Source organism: Sus scrofa, chromosome 9 (assembly GCF_054392235.1).
Source record: "Sus scrofa isolate SSC_HxYL_T2T_F1_AM1 chromosome 9, Sscrofa_HxYL_maternal_Yorkshire_Landrace_v2.0, whole genome shotgun sequence".
Classification (NCBI taxonomy): domain Eukaryota; kingdom Metazoa; phylum Chordata; class Mammalia; order Artiodactyla; family Suidae; genus Sus; species Sus scrofa.
This window is the reverse complement of record NC_139391.1, coordinates 12,662,950-12,689,935: the sequence shown is the minus strand read 5'-3', so window position 1 is coordinate 12,689,935 and position 26,986 is coordinate 12,662,950. Positions and strand designations below refer to the sequence as shown.

The 26,986-nt window shown below is 41.9% G+C and overlaps 1 protein-coding gene across 6 annotated transcripts in view; it reads right to left on the bottom strand.

The window, feature by feature from the left end:
- Positions 1–26,986, bottom strand: part of USP35 (ubiquitin specific peptidase 35) — a 77,471-nt gene that overhangs the window by 4,131 nt on the left and 46,354 nt on the right. For all 6 annotated transcript variants that reach the window (XM_084975414.1, XM_084975417.1, XM_084975415.1 and 3 more), the window contains one exon: positions 879–972. In XM_084975414.1, coding sequence (XP_084831540.1) covers positions 879–972 — 94 coding nt within the window. The remainder of the gene's footprint in view (positions 1–878; positions 973–26,986) is intronic.

The window sequence follows — 26,986 nt, the reverse complement described above, 5'->3', positions numbered from 1 at the left end:
GGAGCAGGGGACTCCCCCCCCCCAGCTAGATGGCATGCTATGCCTAAGGGTCTCTCTGCCCCAAACTCCCAGCTGCCTCACTGGAGTGCCCCCTTCCTAGTGGTCCCTGACCCCCCCATCCCACCAAGTCCATGCAGCCTATGAATAAGGCTCCTGGGTTCACGGTGACCAGCGGTCCTCCAGGAGTCTGTGCCTCCTGACACGTCTCATTTTCACTCCATTCCCTCTGTCAGAAACACCCTTCTCCCCGTCGAAAGCTTAGCTCCCGAGGTCAGGCCCCAGATGCAGGGTTCCCTGTCCCACAGGTCCTCCCAGTGGCCCCCAACCCCCATCACAATCAACCTCTCCCTCCAGGGCGCATACCCAATAGACACATTTCCCTCTACTCAAGCACCATGGTTGCTGTCCGCAGGGCCACCTCTGCTTCCCCCACCACCTCAGACTCTGTGCCCCACGAAGCCATGTCTGCAGCTGACTCATCTGTGTGACCCTGCACAGGGCTGCAGGTTCCACCAGCGCAGAGACAGCAAATACCACAAAGACAGCCCTCAGCGTGCCTGGCAATGTGAGTGCTCAAAGATGACAGCAAACAAAGCAACACCTAAAGCGAAGGACTGAATACCGGATGGGAGACGGGCTGCGGAGGAGCATAGCCAACCGGGGCTCAAAAAGCACTCCCTTCTCCAGCCTGGTAAGGGCACTGAACTGGCAACCTGGGCTTTGGCCACAAACGGATACCAGACTGGACTGGGGCCCAACAGCTTACACCACAGAGTGGGGGCTCACAACCAGATGCAGGCAGGTCCTGGGGCAGGGGAGGTATCCGCCTGCACCCCCCCCCCCCCGACCGCAGCACATGCAGCGCCCCCTGCACTCACTTGGCTGTGCTCCAGGAAGGCAAAGAGCCACTGCAACTTGGTCATCAAGGGCTGCGAGTTGTTCTCGGTCAAACGGAGCACACAGTGTCTGAAACTTCAAAGGAGGGGCACCAGAGTGAGCCAAGGGCACCCACAGAGCTTCTGCTTGCCCATCCCATGGCAACCACAGCCTCTGGGCTCGACGCAGGACCGATACCTGTAGCTCAAGTCTGGGCGGGAAGCCAGGGAGGAGGAGCAGGTGGACAACAAGGTGACCCTGCAGTCCCGTCCAGCTCTAGCAGCCCATGATGCCAAGGCGCGAAGATGTGAATGCCCTGAGGTCTTAGGGGCCCAGGGTATTGAAGCTGGAACTCTCCAACTCCAGGGTTCGTGCCAACATCATCACCAGCCACTCACGGCCTGCTCCCTGCTTCCCCAGGAAATGGTGCTCGGACTCATCCCGAGCAGCGGGCCCTGCTCCAGTCTCAGCCTCCAAGTCGACCAGCACAGCCCCTCCCAGGCAGCGCCCCCGCCACCAGCACCACCTGAGTTGTTCCTCTGCCTTCAAATGAGGGAGGCAGGGGTCAATGTGAGGAATGTGCTGAAAAAAAGAGGATGCTGCGGGGGCAGACGGGGGCTCGAGACGGGTCTGATCCTATGGGAGACGAGAAGGCGCCCCGCACGACAGCCATATTCCCTGGAACAAGCCAATTCCCAGGCTCCAGCTGAGCTCCTGTTCTCTCCAAGAAGTTCCCGGCAAACAGGCCAGGCACCTCTCCAACCTGAGCCCTCTGTGCAGCACCGTATAACTTCACGTGGTCTGCATACTAGTCTGCGACAAATTCAGAAACTGAACATTTAGAAAACTGTGTGATAGAGTTCCCGTCGTGGCTCAGCAGAAACATATCTGACTGCTATCCATGAGGATGTGGGTTCAATTCCTGGCCTTGCTCAATGGGTTAAGGATCCGGCGGTGGAGGTCGCAGATATGGCTCGGATCCTGCATGGCTGTGGCTCTGGCACAGGTCGGCGCTGCAGCTCCAACGATTCGAATCCTAGCCTGGGCACCTCCATATGCCAGGGATGCAGCCCTAAAAAGACAAAAAAAAAAAAAAGAAAGAAAAGAAACCTGCACTGTAAACCAACTATAATGGAAAAAAAATCATTAAAAAAAAAAAAAAAAAAAGATACCTGTATGAGGATTTGACATTACTATGAGCATAAAAGCATGTCATCATTTTCCCGGTAAGTCACTTTATTGTGTTTTACAAACGTTAGGAGTCTGCAGCAGATGGGAGATGTGAAAAATAAACAAGTCCTTCCTGAGGCAGCGTGAGAAGCACAGCAGCAGCATGTTAGGAAGTCCTCGAGCTCAGGTCCAGCCTCCTCCTGCTCCTGGAACCGAAGCTCAAAGAGAAGAGCCTGGAGGTCCTCCCCGAGACAGAAGCAAAGCTTCCTCTCACTGGGACCTTTCAAAGGGATGTCCACGTGTGGCACTGGCAGAACAGCGGAGCAGATGGACAGAACAGGATGAAGAGCCCAGAAACAGACCCCATCAACAGAGTCCACTGATGCTTGACAAAGGAGCAAAGGTAACACACTGGAACCGAGGCAGTCCAGTCCACAGACGGTAGTGCGACACGTGCACAGCCACACCCAGAAATGAATCTGGACACAAACCCCAAACCCGTCACAAAAATTCCCTCTAAATGCATCACAGACCTAAATACAAAATGCAAAACTCCTAAAAAACAGCAGGAGAAAACCTGGGAACCTTGATTAACTGATGCCTTTTTAGAAATATCACCAAAGACACAGTCCATGAGAGAAATACTTGACCAACTCGAATTCATTAAAATTTAAAACATCTGCTCTGAGAAAGACAATAGGAAGAGAATTAGAAGAGAAGCCAGAGACCAGAAGAAAATACTGGTTAAAAACACATGTGGAGTTCCCGTCGTGGCGCAGTGGTTAACGAATCCGACTAGGAACCATGAGGTTGTGGGTTCGATCCCTGCCCTTGCTCAGTGGGTTAACGATCCGGCGTTGCCGTGAGCTGTGGTGTAGGTTGCAGACGCAGCTCGGATCCCGCGTTGCTGTGGCTCTGGCGTAGGCCAGTGGCTACAGCTCCGATTCAACCCCTAGCCTGGGAACCTCCATATGCCGTGGGAGCGGCCCAAGAAATAGCAACAATAACAACAACAACAAAAAAAAAGACAAAAGACAAAAAAAAACAAAAAAACAAAAAAAAAACACGTGATAAAGGACATATCAAAAATACAAAAAGAATTCTTAACACACAACAATAAGAAAACCAGCATCTTAACATACATTCACCAAAAAAGACAGCTAAACACATTCATTGTTGGTGGGAATGCCAAATGGTACAGCCACTTTGGAAGCTTCTTACAGAACTAAGCACATTTTCACCATCCCATCCAGCAGTCATCCTCTGTGGTATTTATCCAAAGCAGCTGAAACCTTATGTCCCCACAAAACCTGCACGTGGATGTTTATGGCAGGTTTATTCATAATTGCCAAAACTTGGAATCAAAAACAGCATGTCTTTTAGGAGGTGAATGGAAAAATGGAACTGTGGTACATTCTGATAATGGAATATTATTCAGTGCTCAAAAGACAAGAGCAATCAAGCCCTGAAAAGAAATGAAGGACACTTAAATGCATATAACTAAGTGAAAGGAGCCCATCTGAAAAGGCTGCGTACTGTATGATCCCAACCGTATGACATTCTGGAAAAGGCAACACTGTGAACACGGTGAAAAGGCTGCCTGGAGTTGGAGGGTAAGAGTAGGTCAAGCAGAAGATGTCTAGAGCAGTGAAAACTATCTGACGCCATACGATGGATGCACGTCATTGTACTCTCTGCAAACCAGAGAATGTACAGAAGCAACACGTGAAGTAGAGACTCTGGGTGATTACGATGCGGTGTCACCCTTGGTTTACAAAAAATGTACCCTTCTTATGAGTGATGTTGATAATGGGGGGAGGCAAAACAAGTGTGGGGACAGAGGGTATACGGGAAATCTCCTATCTTCCCCCTAAATTTGTTTGAAACCTCAAATTACTCTAAAGAAAAAAGCGGATTCTGGGAAGAGAAGATGGCAGTCAGAAGCACCAGGAAACTGTCTCCCCACCTAGACAAGAACTGCACGGGTGGAATCTGATCTAACTATTCTGGGCACCCTGGAGCTGCTGCAGGCTTGCAACTTCAGTGGAAGGCTGTGGTCAACGTCAGCTCTAAGCACAGTAGCAACTATCCAGCATGGCTCGCAGCTGTACTACACATTTCCTGTTGTGGTTTACACACATCTTGCAGGAGCTAGGGCCAGTAAGAAGGACTCTGTCCTCTAATACTGGGGAACCTATGCTCCAATTGCTGCTTCTGACTGCACAGATGCAGACACAGAGGTGGGCAGCCACTGCTGTTGCACTTTCCCTCACTGCTGTAAATCCATCCACCTCACGCTAAGGTGACTTTCCAGGGGATTTAAAAGGCCAGCACCCTCCCCACCCTCACTTCCCCACTTCATTTTTCACTTTTCCCTTTTGGGGAGCCCAACATTAGAGACTTAAGACATTCAAAACACCTGCATGTGTGGGGAAAACTAGAAAAGTGACAGCACGTGCCCAAGGGGAGGCTCAGCAAAGACACAGACGTTAAGTTTACACTTCAGGCTGAAGAGCCTCAGCACAGAGACAGATTACAGAAATAAAAAAACCATTAGTAAGAAACAGCAAACTCAGGGAAAGGAGAATTCCAGAGTTATTGTATTATTAAACTTACATGTTCAGGGATCTACAGTCATAAGACGTACAAAGAAACAAGAAAGTAAGCCCATTCAGAAGAAAAAATAATTCAGCAATATCTATCCCTGAAAAAGACTTAATGGCAGATAATTAGATAAATGACTGAACAATGGTCTTAAAGGTGGTCAAAGAAAATGGAAGAAAAGAAGAAGGGAGATGTGGAGAAAGTCAAGAAAACAATGTGTGAACAAAACAGAAATACCAGTAGAGAAAGAAAACCTAGAAAGAAACCAAAACCACTCTAGAGCAGAAAAGCACAATAACTGAAGTTTCAAATTTCCCAGAGGGATACAAAGATTCAAGGAGGCAGAAAAAAGTAGGAAACTTGAAGATGGGACAACAGAATTTATCAAGGCTGAGGCACAGAAGGAAAAAAAAAGATTGAAGAAAAATGAACAGAACCTAAGAGATCCAAGGTCACCATCAAAAGGACCAGCATACCATGGGAATCCCGGAACCAGAGCAAAGGGCGGAGAGAACACTTGAAAAATTAATGACTGAAACTTCCCAGATCTGACGGCAAAAATGTAAACCACCCAAGAAATACAATGAACTTCAAGGAAGATGTATCCAGAGAGAACCACACTCAGACTCATTACAGTCAAACTTTCAAAAGACAAAGGACATCCTGACAGCAAAAACAGGGAAGCAAATCATCACGCACAAGAGATCCTTAGATTATCGGCAGATCTCTTGGCGGAAATTTTGCAGGCCCTAGGAAAGTACACAGATGTGTTCAAAGAGCTCAAAGGAAAACACTGTCAACCAAGAATCTCCAGTCTGGCAAAAGTGTCCCTCAACAGTGAGGGAGAAATCAAGACATGCCCAGATAAACTAAAGCTGAGGGAGGTCATGGCCACTAGACCTGCCCTGGAAGAAAGGCTCAAGAGAGTCCTGCAGAGGGAAAGAAAGCACACTGGTCAGTATCTCAAAGGCATATGGAGAAATAAAGACCTCAATAAAGGTAAACACATGAGTGATCCTAAAAGCTAGTATTGTAACAACGGTTTATAATGTACTTTTTACTTTCTACATGATACAGGAAGGAGACTACTACATTAAGGAAAGTTATGGATGTACTAGTTACTACTACTGAAACCTTAGTTTAAAACTCCAAATCTTCTCTTGTATATAATTTAGGAGATTAATGCATTTAAAAGAATTCCTGGTTTATATTTAGGGGCACACAAAGATGTAATTTTACAATATCAACAACCAGACGGGATGGAATACAGCTGTGAAAGAGCAGTTTTTGTGTGTCATTAAAGTTAAGCTGCTATAAATTCAAATTAGAATGTGATAACTTTAAGATGTTAAAGGTGCTAAATGATAACAAAGAAAATAGCTCTGGAATAAACACAAAAGGAAATCAACAAAGAATTTAAGTTTTTTTTTTTTTTTTTTTTTTTTTTTTTGTAGAAGAATAATTAACACAAACAAGAGTGCAGGAAATGAGGGACCAAAAAGCTACAGGGCATACTGGAAACAAACAGCACAATGACAGAAGTCAGTGCCCACCTATCAAGTAATTACTTTAAAAGTAAATGGATTACACTCTCCAATAAGAGAGACTGGCAGAATGGCTAAAAATACATGATCCAGGAGGAGTTCCCGTCGTGGCGCAGTGGAAATGAATCCAACTAGGAACCATGAGGGTGCAGGTTTGGTCCCTGGCCTTGCTCAGTGGGTTAAGGATCCATCGTTGCTGTGAGCTGTGGTGTAGGTCACAGACAGGGCTCAAATCCTGCGTTGCTCTCACTGTGGCGTAGGCTGGCAGCTATAGCTCCAATTAGACCCCCTAGATTGGGAACCACAACATGCCGAGGGTGCAGCCCTAAAAAGCAGAAAAACAAAAAACACAATCCAGGAGTTCCCATCATGGCTCAGCTGAAACAAATCTGACTAGTATGCATGAGGACGCAGGTTCGACCCCTGGTCTCACTCAGTGGGTTAAGGATCCAGCATTGCCATGAGCTGTGACACAGGACAGCAGCTACAGCTCTGATTCAGCCCCTAGCCTGGGAACTTCCATATGCTATGGGTGTGGCCCTAAAAAGACAACAACAACAAAAAAATACATGATCCAACTATATGCCATCTATAAGTGACTCACTTGAGTTCCAAAGACACAAGGAGGCTGAAAGTAATAGATGGAAAAAGATATGCCATGTAAACAATAACCGAAAGAGACCAGAAGTAGCTGTACTAATACCAGACAAATGAACTTTAAGAAAGGTTACGAAAGACAAAAAATGACATGTATTAATAAAGGGCTCAATAGAGCAAGAAGATACAATGATTACAAAAATTTACATGACAGGCCATGAAAATAGATGATGCAAAGCTAACAAAACTGGAAAGAGAAATATATGGGATCTAAATTATGACATAAATGAACATATCTACAAAACAGACTCACAGGGAGTTCCCATCATGGCTCAGCAGTTAACCAACACCACTAGTATCCATGAAGACGTGGGTTCGATCCCTGGCCTCACTCAATGAGTTAGGAATACAGCATGGCTGTGAGCTGTGGTGTAGGTCACAGACTTGGCTTGGATCCCATGTGGCTGTGACTGTGGCCAGCAGCTGAAACTCCAATTTGATCTCTAGCCTGGGAACTTCCATATACCATGGGTGCGGCCCTAAAAAGACAAAAAGGGCAAAAAAAATAACAAGACTCACAGATATAGAGAAAAGACTTGCAGTTGCCAATGGGGAAGGGGAATGAGGGAGGGGTGGATTGGGAGTTGGAGATTAGAAGATGCAAACTATTAATATATAGGATGAATAAACAACAAGGACCAACATGTACAGCAAAGGCAATTATATTCAATACACTGTGACAAACCATAATGGAAAAGAATATGAAAAAGTACATATGTATAACTGAATCACTTTGCTGTGCAGAACTTAAACACTGCAAATCAATTATAATTAAAAAGAAATAGACAATTCTACAGTAATTGTTGGAGACTTCAATATCCCACTTATAATAACAAACAAAAAACAAAGATAAATAAAGAAATAAGAGGACTTAACCCAATAAATAAGGAAATAAGAGGACTTAACCCAATAAACCAACTAGATCTAACATACATATAAAAATGCCACCCAACAACAAAAGCATGCACGTTTTCTTTCAGGGGCACATGGGACATTTTCCAGGAAAGACTAAGGCTATAAATTAAGTCTCAATAGATTTTTTTTTCTCTTTTTTTAGGGCCACACCTGTGGCCTATGGAAGTTCACAGGCTAGAGGTCAAATCAGAGCTGGCAGCTGCTGGCCCACACCACAGCCAGAGCAACTAAGGATCTAAGCTGCATCTTCAACCTACACCATAGCTCATGGCAGCAATGGATCCTTAACCCACTGAGCAAGGCCAGGGATTGAACCTGAAACCTCATGGATACTAGTCAGGTTCGTAACCCACTGAGCCACAATGGGAACTCCCTCAATATATTTTAAACAATAAATATCATACAGCCTAGAGCTCAGTAACATACAGAGAACTGGAAATTTCATAAATTTGTGAAAACCAAAAAACACACTTTGGGGGTTTTCCTGTAGCACAGTGAGTTACGGATCCAGCATTGTCACTGTAATAGCTTGGGTCACTACTGTGGCATGGGTTTGATCCCTGGCCGGAGAACTTCCAAATGCCACGAGTGTGGCCAGAAAAACAAACAAACAAAAACCCACACACTTTTAGACAACCAGTGGGTCAAAAGAAGAAATCACAAGGGAAATTAGTAAATACTCGGATATAAACTAAAATGAAAATACAACATACAGAAACTTAGGAAACAGAGAAGTGGTGCTAGAAGGAAAATTTATAATTATAAATGCTTATATTAAAAAACAAGATACAACGAACCTGACCTTACAACTTAAGAAACTGAAAAAAGAAGAAGAAACCAAACTCAAGGCTAGAGGAATGAATGAAATAAAAAAGATAAATGAAACAGAAAACAGAAAAACAAAAATCTGAGACCAGAGTTGGTTCTCTGAAAAGATCAATGAAATTCACAAATATTTATTAGCTAAACAGAAAAAGAAGACTGAAACTACTAAAATGAGAACTGACCATTGGGACATTACCACCAGTTCAACAGAAACAAGGATTATAAGAGTGTATGAACAAATGTATGCCAATGAAGTGGGTAACCTGAATGAAATAGACAAATTCCTAGAAACATAAAACCTACCAAGGCTAACCCATGAAAAAACAGACAATCTGAATAGGTCTGTAACCAGTAAGGTGGTTCAATCAGGAATCAAAAACACGCCAATAAAGAAAAGCCCTGGACCTGATGGCTTCTCAGTTAATTCTCCCAAACATTTAAAGAAGGATTAATACTATTAATACCAATCCATCTCGAACTTCTCCAAAAAATTTCAAGAGCAAGGAACACTTCCTAATTTACCCTATGAGGTCAACAGAACCCTGACACCAAAGCCAGACAAAGATACTGAAAAGAAAACTATAAACTGAGAACCCTAATGAACCCTGATGCAAAAATCCTCATCAAAATATAAACAAACAAAATTAAAAGGATTCCAGGGAGTGATCAAGATGGCAGAGGAGTAGGACATGGAGCTCACCTCCTCCATAGCTACATCAAAAATTCCTCTACACGGGGAACAATTTGCACATCTACTGAACGCTGGCAGAAGATGTGGGACTTCCAAAAGGGCGAGAAAACTGCCGCATAACCGAGTAGGACAAAAGAAAAAAAGAGAAAGGACATCATGATAGGACCTATACGACAGGGAGGGCACTGAAAAGGAAGAAAGGTTCTTTTTTATTGTCTTTTTTGTTGTTGTTGTTGTTGTTGTTGTTGCTATTTCTTGGGCCGCTCCCGTGGCATATGGGGGTTCCCAGGCTAAGGGTTGAATCGGAGCTGTAGCCACCGGCCTACGCCAGAGCCACAGCAACGCGGGATCCGAGCCACGTCTGCAACCTACACCACAGCTCACGGCAACGCCGGATCGTTAACCCACTGAGCAAGGGCAGGGACCGAACCCGCAACCTCATGGTTCCTAGTCGGATTCGTTAACCACTGTGCCACGACGGGAACCCCCGGAAGAAAGGTTCTTGAACCCTCGGAAGTCACCTCAATGGCAGGGAAATCAGCCTGGACTGGTGGGGAAGTGGCCTTCAGAGCCTTTGAGGAGAGTGAAGCAACCAGTTTGTGGGAAGGCAAAATGGACTGTGACCTGCACAAGATAGTGGGTACCACTGCCTTGCGTGCCCAAGCCTGAGACACTCGTCCACCAGTGTGGGCAGGGGCTGGGTGCTAAAGCTCAGGCTTCAAAGGTCAGAGCCAGGGAGAGGGCCAGGGTTGGTGGTCTTAAGGGCTACAGTGTGGCAACTGAGGGTGTACTTGAAAGAAGCCTAGGCTCACCAGGGAGGCAAAGCATCACTGTTGGGGGTGTGCAGTCAGGACCTGCTTTCCCTGTGTATGCTCAGGCAACGGGACACTGCCAACACAAGGCCCAGGAGAGGGAGGAGCCACTACTGCATCATGGGATCCAGAGGGGGACATGAGCCACTGCCGCTAAGAGACCCAAGATCAGGCACCAATTGCTGCCCTCGCCATCCAAGGAGTGGGCGTGGGCCACGAGTGGACGCCAGCCCCTGCCCCTGCTGTCCCAGAAGTGAGCACCTGCAGGGCTCATAACAAGGGAATGACAGCCAGCACATGAAGGAAGAGGCGGCAAGCATCCAAACTAAAAGCAGTCCTCACACCAAAAATGTTAAACACACGCAAGCTTTGCAGGGATGCTCCCACATATAAATAGCCTTCTGAGGCCACAGTAGATAATGGTTTATCCTAAACCCACAAAGATAAACATAAGTAAAATGAAGAAGCAGAGGAATCACTCTCAGTTAAAAGACAAAGACAATTCCCCTGAAAGAACAAACAAAATAGAACTCTTCAGTTTAATAAACACTGAGTTCAGAAAGGAAGTGATGAAACTACTGAAGGAAATGACAGGCTCTTAACAGAAATGCAGATTACTGTTAAAAAGAACAAAAGGCCTTAAGGAGAAGCCATGAATAATTAGAAAATTCACTTGTCAATACAAAAGCTGAGCTAAGGACACTGAATAGCAGAATGAATAAGTTTTCTGGAAGAGAGAATACTAAAAACTACCCAGTCAGAACAGCAGACAGAGAGCCAAATGGGAAAAAAAAAAAGAAATCAAAGCCATATAAGAGACCTATGGGAGAAAACAAGCATGCCAATCTACACATAATGAGGATTCCAAGAGTTGCCTCGCAGCCTAGCAGGCTAAGGATGCTTCACTGTCACTGCTGTGGCTCAGGTCACTGCTGTGGCATAGGTTCAATCCCTGGTCCGGGAACTTCCATGTCACAGACGTGGCCAGTGGATTTCAGAAGAAGACAAAGAAAAGGATATTGAAAATGTATTTGGGAGTTCCCGTCATGGTGCAGGGAAAACGAATCCAACTAGGAACCATGAGGTTGCAGGTTCGACCCCTGGCCTCACTCAGTGGTTAAGGATCTGTCGTTGTCATGAGCTGTGGTGTAAGTTGCAGACATGGCTCGGATCTGGCATAGCTGTGGCCATGGCATAGGCCAGCAGCTATAGCTCTGATTCGACCCCTAGCCTGGGAACCTCCATATGCCGTGGGTGTGGCCCTAAAAAGACAAAAAACAAAAAACAAAAAAAAAAAAAAGAAAGAAAGAAAATGTATTTGAAGAAATTAAGGCTGAAAACTTCTGAAATCGAAAGAGGGAAACAGATATCCAGATACAAGCAGCACAGAGGGTTCCAAACAAGATGAACCTAAACAAATCTGTACCAAGACACAGTAAAAATGGCTAAAGTTAGAGAGGATTCTAACGGCAGCAAGAGAAAAACAAAGTTAACTACAAGGGAACCTCCGTAAGGCTATCGCCTGATTTTTCTACAGAAAAGCAGCAGACCAGAATGGAGTGGCAAGTATATTCAAAGTCTTAAAAGGGAAAAATCAGCCACTTAGAATACTCTACCCAACAAGATCAGCCTTTAGAATAGAAGAAGAAAAAAAAAATTCTCCGACAACAAAAGCAAAAGAAATACAGCAATATACAGCAATACCAAACCTATCCTAAAAGAAATACTGAAAGGTCTTCTCTAAAGAAAAAAAAAAAAAAGACAGCATGATGCAGGGACAAGGAGACCACAACTGGAAAGTAAATCACTTAAATAAGCCAGTATACATATCAAAGAGAAAAAACCTCTGAGGACAAACACAAAAAACAGCAAAAGGATGAACAGAAAGATGTAAAAAAGGACATTAAAACATAAAATGTGGGGAAGCAGAGTAAGAAAATGCAGAACTTTTTTTTTTTAAGATTGTGTTTGAGCCTGTCTATCAGTCTAAAGCTAGCAAATATAGGAAGGGGTTAACATACTCGAAAAATAGAGTAAACACAAAAAATATACAACAGATTCACAAAAAAACCACAAAGAAGAGACCACAGCACAAAATAAGAATTCATAAAACCACAAAAAGAGAACAAAAAGGAACAAAGATGCAACAAAGAATCAATTGGAAAACAAGGTTTAAAATAGCAATACAGGAGTTCCCGTCTGGCTCAGTGATTAACGAATCCGACTAGGAACCATGAGGTTTCGGGTTCAGTCCCTGACCTTGCTCAGTGGGTTAAGGATCTGGTGTTGCCGTGAGCTGTGGTGTAGGTTGCAGATGCGGCTCGGATCCTATGTTGCTGTGGCTCTGATGTAGGCCGGAGACTACAGCTCCAATTCGACCCCTAGCCTGGGAACCCCATATGCCATGGGAGAGGCCCTAGAAAAGGCAAAGAAAATAAATAAATAAATAAATAAAATAACCATACAGATTTATCAATAATTATCTTAAATGTCAATGGAATAAATGCTCCAATCAAAAGAGATTGAGTGGGAATTCCTGTTGTGGCTCAGTGGTAATGACCCTGACTAGTATCCCTGAGAATGTGGCTTTGATCCCTGGCCTCGATCAGTGGGTTAAGGATCCGGCATTGCCATAAGCTGTGGTGTAATCTGCAGATGCAGCTCGGATCCAGCATTGCTGTGGCTGTGGTGTAGGCCAGCAGCTGTAGCCTGGATTCAAGCCCTAGCCTGGGAACTGTCATATGCCTCAAGTGCAGCCCTAAAGAGACTCACTTTAGGGCAAAGGAAACACACAGATTGAAAGTGAAAAGATAGAAGATATTTCATGCAAACAAATGACAAGAAAGCAGGGACCACAATACTCAAATGACACAAAACAGACTTTAAAACAACGGCCATAATGAAAGACAAGGAGGGGAGTTCCCACTGTGGCTCAGCAGAAACAAACCCAACTAGTAGCCATTAGGATGTGGGTTCAATCCCTGGCCCCCCTCAGTGGGTTAAGGATCTGGTGCTGCTGTGAACTGTGGTTAGGTCACAGACACAGCTTGAATCCCTCATTGCTGTGACTATGGCATAGGCTGGCAGCCATAGCTCTGATTTGACACCTAGTCTGGGAACTTCCATATGCTGAGGGTTTGGCCGCAAAAAGAAAAAAAGAGAGACAAAGGAGGATACTATGTAATGATAAAAGGATCAAAGGATCAATACAAGAGGAGGATTTTACACTCTTCAACAAACATGCACCTAATGTGAAGCAAGCAATCACATAAACTCTAACAGACATAAGGAGAAAAACTGATGGGAACATAATTAGAGCAGGAGGCTTTAACATCCCATGCTCATCAATGGACAGACCTAGACAGAAAATCAGTAAGAGATCCTAAATGATTCAATAGAACAGTTAGACTTAATTGGTATTTTAAGCACATTACCTCCAAAAAACCCGGAATATGCATTCTTTTAAAGTGTACGTGGAACAATCTCTAGGATTGATCACATACTGGGGCACAAAACAAACCTCAACAAATTTAAGAGCAGAATTTCAATCATCTTGTCTGACTACAACGACATGAAACTACAAATCAACCAAAGGAAAAGAAATGAGAAAAAACAATTACATGGACTCTAAACAACATGCTACTAAAATACCAATGTTTAACAGGGAAATTTAAAAACACCTTGAAATAAACAATGAGAACACAACCATACATGTAAAACTCCCGCTGGAAGATCTGCTGGAGTTGGTGAATGCATCCTGGAAGTGTCAGCACAGCTCTGCCAAGGCAATGCCCCTACACCAAGGCCCAAAGCTCCACAAGCCAATATGACTTTTCCATCTGGGGCTTTCCCTTTGGGATAGCTACCAACATACCTCTCCAAAGCAGGAGAGGAAAGAAAAATCACAAACTTCCCTGTCAAATACGGACACTGAAAAGTGATGTTTCCAACATTCTGCATATGTTGAAAAGAAAACAAGGGAGGCTGGATAATCCCAATTTATGATTTGTGTTCTCTCTACCTTCCCCTCCCCTCTTCCTGCTCCACCCTGCAGACAGGGAATAATGGCTCAGGGCAGGTGGGGCAGAATGGAAAGGACAGGCCACCTGCATAACTGGCTTTTGTTTTAAATATACTATAGGAGTTCCTGTCGTGGCGCAGTGGTTAACGAATCCGACTAGGAACCATGAGGTTGCGGGTTCGGTCCCTGCCCTTGCTCAGTGGGTTAACGATCCGGCATTGCCGTGAGCTGTTTGTAGGTTGCAGATGCGGCTCAGATCCCTCGTTGCTGTGGCCCTGGCGTAGGCCAGTGGCTACAGCTCCGATTTGACCCCTAGCCTGGGAACCTCCATATGCCGTGGGAGTGGCCCAAAGAAATAGCAAAAAGACAAAAAAAAAATATATATATATATATATATATATATATAAAATAAAGAAAGGAAAATTTGGACATCCTACAGTTGCCAAGAACTTTGCCCTGCTGGCTGACAGCCCTCTGTGGAGGTAACAAATCCTTAGGTTTTCCTTGGAAAGTCACAAGGTCTTGCAAGTCTAGGCTTTGACTTCTGACAGCACAATATTTGCTGTGCTGAGCAGAAGCACCTTCTATGGGGTGGACACTCTACATCATGCCTACAGCTCCTTTTAAGGAGCCAAACCCCAGACCTTAAGACTGAGTTTCACTGCCATTTATCACTCTGTGTGAGATCTTCTCTGATCTGCTTTTAAAAAAATCAACACCTTCACCTCCAGTCCTCCTTCTTTCAGGAAACTATTTTTCTTTACAGTACTTTCTCATTTAATGTAACCCATATATTATGTATGCAATATCAGCCTTTCCCAACTTGATAAGGGAAATGATTTTGTCTGTTTTGTTTACTACTGTGTGTCCAGTGGCTGACAAGGAGAAGGTGCTCAATAAATATTGTTGAATGAAAGGATGGATATTCTATGATTCCATATGTCTATTAAAGTAGGAAACAAAACACAACCATAAAAAAATCTATGGGCTGTTACAAAAGAAGTTCTTAGGAATTTCAGAGTGATAGACTTTCCTCAAAACACGAGAGAAACTGCAGAGTTCCCACTGTGGTGCAGCAGAAACTTATCCGACTAGTATCCATAAGGATGTGGGTTAGATCCCTGGCTTTGCTCAGTGGGTTAGGGATCCTCTGTTTCCATGAGCTGTGGTTTAGGTCATAGATGCAGCTCAGATTCTGTGTTGCTGTGGCTGTGGCATAGGCCAGCAGCTGTAGCTCCAATTTGACCCCTAGCCTGGGGACTTCCATATGACATGGGTACAGTCCTAAAAAGGAAAAAAAAAAAAAAAGAGCAAGAGAGCGAAATCTCAAATAAACAACCTAACCAACTACATAAAGACTTAGAAAAAAACAAAACCTAAAGTCAACAGAAGGAAAGAAACAACAAAGATCAGAGAGGAAATAAATTAGAGAAAAAAGTCAATAAAACCAAGAGCTGGTTCTTTGGAAGAGTAAACAAAATTGACAAACCTCTGGCCAGGCTCACCAGGAAGAAAAGAGAAAGAACTTAAAACAAGAAATAAAAATGGAGAGAACTATCAACTGACACCACAGAAATACAAAAAATTCCATAAGAGAATCCTATGAGCAATTGTTCATATACCAACGAAATCAACAATCTAGAAGAAATGGACAACTTTCGAGAAACATACAGCTCACCAAAATTGAATCAAGAACAAATAGATAATTTGTACAGATCATTCACTAGAAATGAAGTAGGATCTGTAATTTTAAAAAAAAAAGTCTTCCTACAAAGGACCAGGACCAGATGGTTTGAGAGGTGAGTCCTATGAAACATGCAAAGAAGAAATTTTATAAATTCTTCTCCACCTCTTCAAAAAGACTGAAGAGAACACTCCTTAAGACATTCTATGAATGGAGTTCCCGTCATGGCACAGTGGTTAACAAATTCAACTAGGAACCATGAGGTTGAGGGTTTGATCCCTGGCCTTGCTCAGTGAGTTAAGGATCCAGCATTGCCATAAGCTGTGGTGTAGGTTGCAGACGCGGCTCGGATCCCACGTTGCTGTGGCTCTGGCATAGGCCGGGGGCTATGGCTCCTATTAGACCCCTAGCCTGGGAACTTCCATATGCCGTGGGAACGGCCCTAGAAAAGGCAAAAAGACATAAATAAATAAATAAATATTCTATGAAGCCACCATCACCCTAATACTAGAACCAAAGACACCACCAAAAAAGAAAATTATAGGCCAATATATTTGATGAACATAGATGCAAAATTTCTCAACATAAAACTACCAAACTGAATCCAACAACAAATAAAATGATCATACATTATGGCCAACTGAATTTTTTTTTTTTTTTGGTCTTTTTGCCTTTTTCAGGGCTGCTTCCGCAGCATATGGAGGTTCCCAGGCTAGAGGGTCCAGTAAGAGCTGTTGCTGCCGGCCTATGCCAGAGCAACAGCAACGCGGAATCTGAGCCGTGTCTACAACCTACACCACAGCTCACGCCAATACCAGATCCCTAACCCACTGAGCAAGGCCAGGGATTGAACCTACAACCTCATGGTTCCCAGTCAGATTTGTTAACCACTGAGCCACGACAGGAACTCCATGGCCAGATGAATTTAATCCCAAGTTCACAAGGATGTTTTAACAAATGCAAATCAATCAGTGTAATAAATCTCATCAACAACAAAAAACCCAAATGATCATCTCAACAGATGCAGAAAAAGTATCTAACACAATTCAACATGCATTTATGATAAAAACTCTTTCCAAAGTGGGTATAGAGGGAACACATCTTAACATAATAAAACTTATGACAAGCACACAGCCAATATAATACTCAAGGGTGAAAAGCTGAAAGCTTTCCCACTAAAATATGGAACAAGACAAGGATGCCCACTCTTACCACTTCTATTTAATACAGTATTAGAAGGCCTAGCCAAAGCAATCAGACAAGAGGAAGAAATAGAAGGTATCCAAATGGGAAGGGAAGAGGTAAAATTGTCACTACATGCAGATGACATGATACTATATGGAAAACCCTAAAGAATCTATGCAAAAACTACCAGAACTGATAGATGAATTTGAAAATGGAGCAGAATACAAGACTAACATACAGAAATCAATTAAATGTCTTTACACTAACAATGAAATAGCAGAAAGATAATGTAAAAAAAAAAAAACCTATAAAATCACACAAAAATAAAATACTTAGGAATAAACATGACCAAAGAGGAAAAGGACCCATATGCTAAAAAATAGAAAGCATTAATAAAGGGAATTATAGAGAATTCAAAGAAATGGAAAGTTGACACAGGACCACCAGCAGCACCAGGGCTGGGATCTCTGCCCCTGTGGACAACTGCTTTGGTTCAGGTAGGATGGCAGAGTAGAAGGACTTGAACTCACCTCCTCTTATGAAAACACCAAAATCATGACTAACTGCTGAGCAAGCACCAATGAAATAGACTAGAAGTTACGAAAAAAGGAAAAAGCAATAACAAGTCAGCAGAAAGGGTGCTTTTCTGATATAAGCTACCCACCAGATGGATGACCCACAGATTGGAAAATAACTATCTTGCAGAAGTTCCCCCACAGGAGAAAGCATTCCAAACCTCACAAGAGGTTCCCCAGCCTGGGGGTCTGGCAATGGCAAGAGGAGCCCCCAGAGCACTTGTGCTGAAGGTCAGTGCGGCTTAAGGGCAGGTCTAGGGGAAACAGACTCCACTCTTGGAGGGTACACACAAGGTTTCACGTGCACCAGGTCCCAAGGAAAGCAGGGAACCTGTAAGAATCTGGGCCAGTCCTACATGCAGGTCTTGGAGAGTCTCCTGGGAAAAGCAGGAGTCAGCTGTAGCTCACTGGAGGCAAAGGTCCCAGGAAACAATCATCAGCATGAACTCCCCTGGAGGCCAACCTCTGGGAAAAATCTGACCCCACCCACCAGTGAGGAAAAGCCCAGGCCAAACAACAAACAGGATGGGAAAGCAGCCCCACCATCAGCAGGCAAGTTGCCTAAAGCCGCCTTGGCACACAGCTGCCTCTAATCACACTCAGAAACAAAGCTCCACGCACCAAAGGAACAGGACTCAGCTCCATCCGCTAGTGGGCAGAACCCTTCCTTCCCAACAGGAAGCTTGCCACAAGGCCATATATAAACTTCAAACACCAGAGAGCAGATACTAGAAGCAAGAGGCTATAATCCTGCAGCCTGCAGAAAGGAGACCAAAAACACAGAAAGGTTGACAAAATGAAACTGCAGAGAAATATGCTCCAGACAAAAGTGCAAGACAAAACCCCAGAAAAAAAGCTATGTGAAGTGGAGATAAGCAACCTACATGGAGAAAAAACTTTAGAAAACAACAAAAAATATCAATGACACTAAAAACTGGTTTTTGAAAAGATTAATGAATTTGATAAACCCTCAGCCAGACTCATTAAGAAAAAAAGTGAGAAGCCGCAAATCAAAGCAAATTGGAAAAGGGAGAAGTTACAACAGACATCAACGGAAAAACAAAGGATGGTTAAGAGACAACAAGAAGCAAATATATGCCAATAAAATGGACAACCTAGAAGAAGTGAACAAAATCTTAAAAAGTAACATTTTTCTAAGACTAAACAAGGAAAAAATAGAAAATATGAAAGTTGATTCACAAGTACTGAAATTGAAAGTGTGATTTAAAAACTTGGGAACAAACAAAAGACCGGGACCAGATGGTTTCACAGGCTATTTCTATAAAGCATTTAGAAAAGAGTTAACACCTTTTCCTCCGAAAATATTCCCCAAAACTTCAGAGAAATGAACACTCCCAAACTCATTCTATGAGGCAATCATCACCCTGAGAAAGAAAAACGGAGCTGCAGGAATCAGGGTCCCTGACTTCAGACTATACACTACAAGCTACAGTCACCAAAACAGTATGGTACTGCACAAGAACAGAAATATAGATCAAAGGAACAGGATAGAAAGCCCCAAAATAAACCCCAACACCTATAGTCAACTAATCAATGACAAAGGAGGCAAAAATATACAATGGAGAAAAGACAGTGGTGCTGTGAAAACTGGACAGCTACATGTAAAAAAAAAAAAAGAAAGAAAGAAAGAAAAAGAAATTAAAGCACTCTTTAACACTATACACGAAAATAAACTCAAAATGGATTGAAGACCTAAATATAAGACCAGATAGTGTAAAACTTATAGAAGAAAATATAAGGAGAACATACTATGACATTAACCACAGCAATATATTTTTGGATCCACCTCCCAGAGTAATGAAAATAAAACAACAATTTTTAAATGAGACAGAATTAAACTTAAAAGCTTTTGCACAGCAAAGGAAACCATAAATAAAATGAAAAGACAACCCACAAAATGGGAGAAAATATTTGCAAATGAAGCAACTGGCAGGAATTAATCTCCAAAATATGCAAACAACTCCTGCAGCTCAATATCAACAACACAAACAACCCAATCAAAAATCAGGCAGAAGATCTAAACAAACATTTCTCCAAAGATGACATGCAAATGGCCAAAAAACATGAAAAGATGCTCAATTTTGCTAATTATTAGAGAAATGCAAATTAAGTCTACAATGAGGTATCACCTTGCACAAGTCAGAATGGCTATCAGAAACAATAAATGCTGGAGAGAGTTTGGAGAAAAGGGAACCCTCCTACTCCATCGATAACAACGTAAATTGGTACAACCTCTATGAAAAACAAAACGAGGTCCCTCAAAAAACTATAAATAGAAGCATCACATGATACAGCAATTCCACTGCTGGGTATCTATCCAGAGAAAACCATAATCTGAAAAGACAGATGTACCCCAATGTTCACTGCAGCGCTACTTACAATAACCAAGATATGAAAGCTACCCAATGTCCACTGATAGAGGAATGGATAAAGAAGATGTGGTAAATATATACAATGGAATATGAAATAATGCTAGCTGCAGCAACACAGATGGACCTAAACATTATCATACTATGAAGTCAGTCAGAGAAATATATCACTTATATGTGTTATCTAAAAGTATAAAAATGAACTTATTTGCAGAACAGTAACAGACTCCTAGACTTTAAAAAACAAACTAATGGTTATCAAAGGTAACAGTTGTGGGCAGGGATGGATTGGGGGTTTGATGGATGCACACTGCAGAATATGGGATGTTTGGCCAATGTGGAACTGCTGTATAGCACAGGGAACTCTACCAAATATTCTACGGTAATATAGATGGGAAAAGAATCTGAAACAGAATGGGTGTGTTGTGAATAAAAACTGAATCACCTTGTTATAGAGCAGAAATTATCACATTATAAATCTACTATATTTCTGTAAAACTTAAAAAAATAAGAAATGGAAAGTTATCCCATGTTCTTAATTGGAAGAATTAATATTGTTAAAATTGCCATACTACCTACTACCCAAAGTAATCTACAGATTTAAGCAATTTCTATCAAACTACCCATGACATTTTTCACAGAACTAGAACAAATAATCCTAAAATTTCTATGGAACCCTATGGCAGAACTGCCAACAAAAACCTGAGGACAAAGAACAAAGCAGGAGGCATAACCCTCTCGGACTTCAGATAATACTACAAAGCTACAGTAATTAAAACAGTATATTGACATATGGATCAATGGAACAGAAAAGAGAGCCCCAAATTGAACCCACACACCTATAGTCAATTAATCTTCAACAAAGAAGGCAAGAATACAAAATGGGAAAAAAAAAGTTTCTTCAGCACATGGTGGTGGGAAAGTTGGACAGCAGTGTGTAACCAATGAAGTTAGAACACTTCTTCACTCCATGCACAAAAATCAACTGAAAATGGATCAAAGACTTCAATATGATGAGACCTCATAAAACTCCTAGAAGAGATCATAGGCAAAACATGCTCTGACATAAACTGCACCAATGTCTTCTTAGGTCAGTCTCCCAAGGCAATAACAATGAAAACAATAAACAAATGAGACCTACTAAAACTTAAAAGCTTTTGCACAGCAAAAGGAAACCATTTAAGAAACTGAAAATTCAGAGTTCCCATTGTAGCTCAGCAGAAATGAATCTGACTAGTATCCATGATGACACAGGTTCAATCCCTGGCCTTGCTCAGTGGGTTAAGGATCCGGAGTTGCCATAAGCTGTGGTGTAGGTTTCAGATGTGGCTCGGATCCCTATTGCTGTGGCTGTGGTACAGGCTGGCAGCTATAGCTCCAATTTGACCCCTAGCCTGGGAACCTCCATATGCCACGGGTGTGGCCCTGGGAAAAAAAAAAAAAAAAAAAAACTGAAAATTCAACCTACAGGATGGGACAATATGGGCACACAATGTGACCAATAATAAAATTTAATTTCCAAAATACATAAAACAGCTTATCCAACTCAATGACAACCAAAACACAAACAACCCAATCGAAAAATGGGCAGAAAACCTAAATAGACATTTCCCCAAAGACATACGGGTGCCCAATAGGCACGTGAAAAATGCTCAACAGCAGTAATCACTAGAGAAATCCAAATCAAAACTACAGAATAGCTCCCACTGGTCAGAATGGCCATCACTTGAAAGGTCTACAAATAACAAATGATGGAGGGGGCATGGAGAAAAGGGAACCCTCCTACATGGTTGGTGGGAATGTAAACTGGCAAAACCACTATGGAAAACAGTATGGAGGTTCCTCGGAAAACTGAAAATATAACTACCACATGATCCAGCAGTCCCACTCTCCCTGGCATGTATCCAGACAAAACCATGACTCAAAAAGACACATGCACCCCTATGTTCACATCAGCATATTCACAATAACCAAGACATGGAACAAGATAAATGTCTATCGGCAGATAAGTGGATAAAGAAGATGTGGGACACATATGCAATGGTATACTAGTCATAAAAAGGAAAAAATAATGCCATTTGCAGCAACATGGATGCAAGAAGAGATTATCATACTAAGTAAAGAAAGTCAGAGACAGACCAATATGATATCTCTTATATGTTCTATCTAAAATACGGCACACACAAGCCTATCTACAAAACAAAAATAAGCACACAGACATAGAGAACAGACTTGCGGTTGCCAAGGGGGAGAGGAGATGAGGGAGCAGTCAACTGGAAGTTTGGGGTTGGTAGATGCAAACTATGATACACAGAATGAATGAACAACAAGGTCTTACTTACTATATAGCACAGGAAATTATATTCAATATGCTGGGATAAACCATGATGGAAAAGAATATAAGAAAGAATGAATATATGTGTGTAAATGAGTGACTGCTGTACAGTAGAAATTAACACAACCATGTAAATCAACTATACTTCAATAAGACAAAAAATTTTTTAAAAAAGGATTATACACCATGTTCAGTAGGATTTATTTCTGGAAAGTAAGGATGGTTAGGACATGAAAAATGATCAATGTAATACACAATATCAATAAAGGGGGAAAAACACATGATCACTTCAATGGACACATAAAAAGCATTTGACAAAATTCAACACCCTTTTGTGACAAAAACACTCAACAAAATAGGAATACAAGGTAACTACCTCCATGTAATAAAACCTATTTAGAAAACTCCATAGAAAATGGAATACCAGATTGTGAAAGACATGAAAACTTTTGCTTTACAATCAGGAACAAGGTAGGAATGCCTACTTTCACCACTTCTAATCAACATAATACTAGAACTCTAGCTAGAGCAACTAGATAAGAAAAAGGAGGCATTCGAATCAGAAAGGAAGAGATACAATTTTCTCTGTCTGCATAAGATATGATTTTAGGAAATCCCAAACTCCACCAAAAAGCTGTTGGAAGTACTAAATGAATTCAACAAAGTAGCAGGATACAAAGTCAACACACAATTGTATTTCTGTATGCTAACGGTGAAATATCCAAAAAGGAGATTATAGAAGAATTCCATTTAAAACAGCAAAAAAAAGATTAAAATATTTATAAATTAAAATATTTATAAATTAACCATGGAGGTGAAAGTCTTATACAATGAGAAATACAAAACGTTACTGAAATTCGAGATGATAAAAAAAATGGAAACAAGTCTTATGTTCATAGATTGGAAGAGCTAATATTGTTAAAATGTCAATATTACCCAATGTTATAAAATCCCTATCAAACTCCCAATGACATTTTTTGCAGAAATAGAAAAGCCCATTTTATAATTCATATGGAATCTCAAGGGACCATAAATAATAAGACGAACTTGAAAAAGAAGAAAACTGGAGGACTCACACTTCCTGAACACATTTCAAAACCCACTACAGGATTATAGACAAGATAGAGAAGGAGGATTCAAGCTTACCTTCTCTCAAAGAAACACAAAAATCACAACTAACTGCTGAACAACCACCACCGAGATAGACTGGAAACTAACAAAAAGCTATCTTACACCGAAAGACAAAGAAGAAGCCAAAATGAGATGGTAGGAGGAACGCTTTCACGATATAAGCAAACCCTACACCTGCTGGGTGGGTGATACAAAAACTGGAAACTAACTGTATCGCAGAGCCTCTCCACAGGGGTGAGAGTTCTGAACCGCAAGACAGGTCCCTGAGCCTAGAAGTTTGGAATTAAGAAGAGGGGCTCGCAGAGCATTTGGTATTGAAGGTCAGCAGGGCCTGAGGAGCACCACAGGACTCAGGGAAACAGAGACTCCACTCTTAGAGGTGCCCACAAGGCTTCACGTGCACCGAGTCCCAGGGCAAAGCAGGAACTCCCTAAGAATCTGGGCCAGATCGACCCCAGAGTCTTGGAGGGTCTTCTGGGGAAGCAGAGGATGGCTGCAGCTCACTGCAGGAGAAAGACAATGGAGGTGGAGATGGAGGGAATAATCACTGACATCAGCTTCCCTGGAGGCTAGGATTTCCTAAAATCATATCTTACGCAGACAGAGAAAACTGTATCTCTTCCTTTCTGATTCGAATGCCTCCTTTTTCTTATATAGTTGCTCTAGCTAGAGTTCTAGTATTACGTTGATTAGAAGTGGTGAAAGTAGGCATTCCTACCTTGTTCCTGATTGTAAAGCAAAAGTTTTCATGTCTTTCACAATCTGGTATTCCATTTTCTATGGAGTTTTCTAAATAGGTTTTATTACATGGAGGTAGTTTCCTTGTACTGGTGGTAGTTTCCCACCAGGGCTAAGAAGCTCTAGACCAAACAACAAACAGGGCAAGAACAAAGATTTTCCCATCAACAGACAGGCTCCCTGAAGTCCTCCTAGGCACACAGCTGCCTCTAATCCCACCTCTAACCATGGTCCTGCCTACCAGAGGGACAAGACTCAATTCAACCCACCAGCAGGCAGGCACCAGTCCCTCCCATCAGGAAACCACCACAAGTCCCTGGACCAACTCCACCCACCAGGGGGCAGACACCAGAAATTAAAGCAACTTGGAGTTCCCATCGTGGCACTGCAGAAACAAATCCAACTACGAACCATGAGGTTATGGGTTCGATCCCTGGCCTCGCTCAGTGGGTTAAGGATCCGGCATTGCTATGAGCTATGGTGTAAGTCACAGACACGGCTCAGATCTGGCATTGCTATGGCTCTGGCGTAGGCTAGCAGCCGTAGCTCTGATTAGACCCCTAGCCTGGGAACCTCCATATGCCATGGGTGCAGCCCTAAAAAGACAAAAAGACAAAAAAAAAAAAAAAAAAAAAAAAAAAGAAGAAGGAGGAAAGAAATGAGAACAACTAGAACCCTGCAGCTTGCAGAAAAGAGACCACAAACATAAAAAGCTAGACAACATGAAAGAGCAGAGAAATACACTCCAGACAAAGGAACAAGACAAAACTTCAGAAGAACAACTAAATGGAGATGGGTAACTTACATGAAAAATACCTCAGAATACTGAGAATAAGGATAATCCAAGTTCTCAGAAAAAAAGAGGCAAAGATCAAAATTACAAGAGAGGTTTAAAAAAGAAATACAGCATTTGAAGAACAAACGAAACAAAGATTAACAATACAATAACTGGAATGAAAAATACACCAGAAGGAATCAATACCAGAACAGTTGAGACAGAGGAACAAATAAGTGACAGGGAAGACAGACTGGTGGAAATCACTGATGCAGAACATAAACAAACAAAAAATAAACAAAAACAACCACGAGGACAGTCTAAGAGACCTCTGGGACAACATTAAACACACCAACATTCACATTATATGGGTTTCAGAAGAAGAAGAGAAAGAGCCTGAGAAAATAATTGAAGAAATAATAGCCAAAAACTGATCTAACATGTAAAAGGAGACACTAAATCAAGTCCAGGAAACACAGTGAATCCCATATAGTTTACGCCAAAGGAGGAACACCTCCAAGACACAGAGTAATCAAACTGGTAAAAATTAAAGACAGCAAAAATATTAAAAACTAGGGAAAAGCAACAAATACTATACAAGGGAACACCTGAAAGCTTATCACCTGATTTTTCAGCAAAAACTCTGCATATCAGAAGGAAGTGGCAGGATATATTTAAAATGATGAAAGGAAAAAAAAAAACCTATGACCAAGATCACTCTACCTAGCAATATTCTCATTTAGAGTCAATAGAGAAATCAAAAGCTTTACAGATAAGAAAAAGCTAAGAAAGTGCTGGAAGTCCAGCACTACAAAAATCAGCTTTACGACAAATGCTAAAGAAAATTCTCCAGGCAGCAAAGAAAAGGCCACAACTAGAAACAATAAAATTACAAATAAGAAGACTCAACAGTAAAGGCAAATATATGGTAAAGGTAAAGAAATCACTGATTCCCCATTATGCTATCAAAACCAGTGATCATGAGAAAAGGAGAGTAAGATATTAAAGATATTAGAAAGGTGTTTGAAATTAAGAGACCAGTGACTTAACAAAATCTTGCATACACAGAGACTACTATATCAAAACCTCATGGTAACCACAAACCAAAAATCTACATTGGATACACACACAAATAAGAAAAAACATTCCAAATACAACACAAAAGATAGTCATCAAAGCAAAAGATGAGACAGCAAAAGAAGAAAAAAGACCAACATAATATATCCAAAAGAGTTTTTTATATGGCAATAGAAACATACATATAAATAATTACCTTAAATGTAAATGGATTAAATCCTCCAATCGAAAGACATAAAACTGGCTGAATGGCACAAAAACAAGGCTCATATACATGCTATCTATATGAGACCCACTTCAGATCTAGGGACACAAACAGACTAAAAGTAAAAGCATGGCAAATGGTATTCCAAGCATAAAGAGGCAAAAGGCCTACCTATACTTTGAAAATGAGAAGATACTAATGAAGGAAAGTGGAGACAACACAAACGGATGAAAAGACTTACCATGCTCTTGAAATGAAACAATCAACATTGTCAAAATGACTGTACTTCCCAAGGCAATTACAGATTCAGTGTAATCTATCAAATTATCAGTAGCATTTTTCACAGAACTAGAACAAAAAAATTTTTTAATTAATATGGAAACACAAAAGACTTCAAAGAGCCAAAGCAATCTTTCTCTTTTTTATTTTTAATGGTGACACTCTCAGCATATGGAAGTTCCTGAGCCAGGGATCAAATAAGCTGCAGCTGCACACCTATGCCACAGCCACCAAAACACTGGGTCAGAGCCATATCTGTGATCTATGCTACAGCTTGCAAAAATGCCAGATCACTAACCCACTAAGTGAGGCCAGGGATCAAACCCACATTCTCACGGGCTGTGCCAGGTCCATAACCTGCTGACCCACAATGGGAACTCCCCATTTGTTTACTTTTGGTTTATTTTCATTACTCTCTGGAGTGGATCTGAAAAATTATTGCTACAGTTTATGTCACAGAGTGTTCTTATACTTAGAGGGTGATTTTACCAAAAACC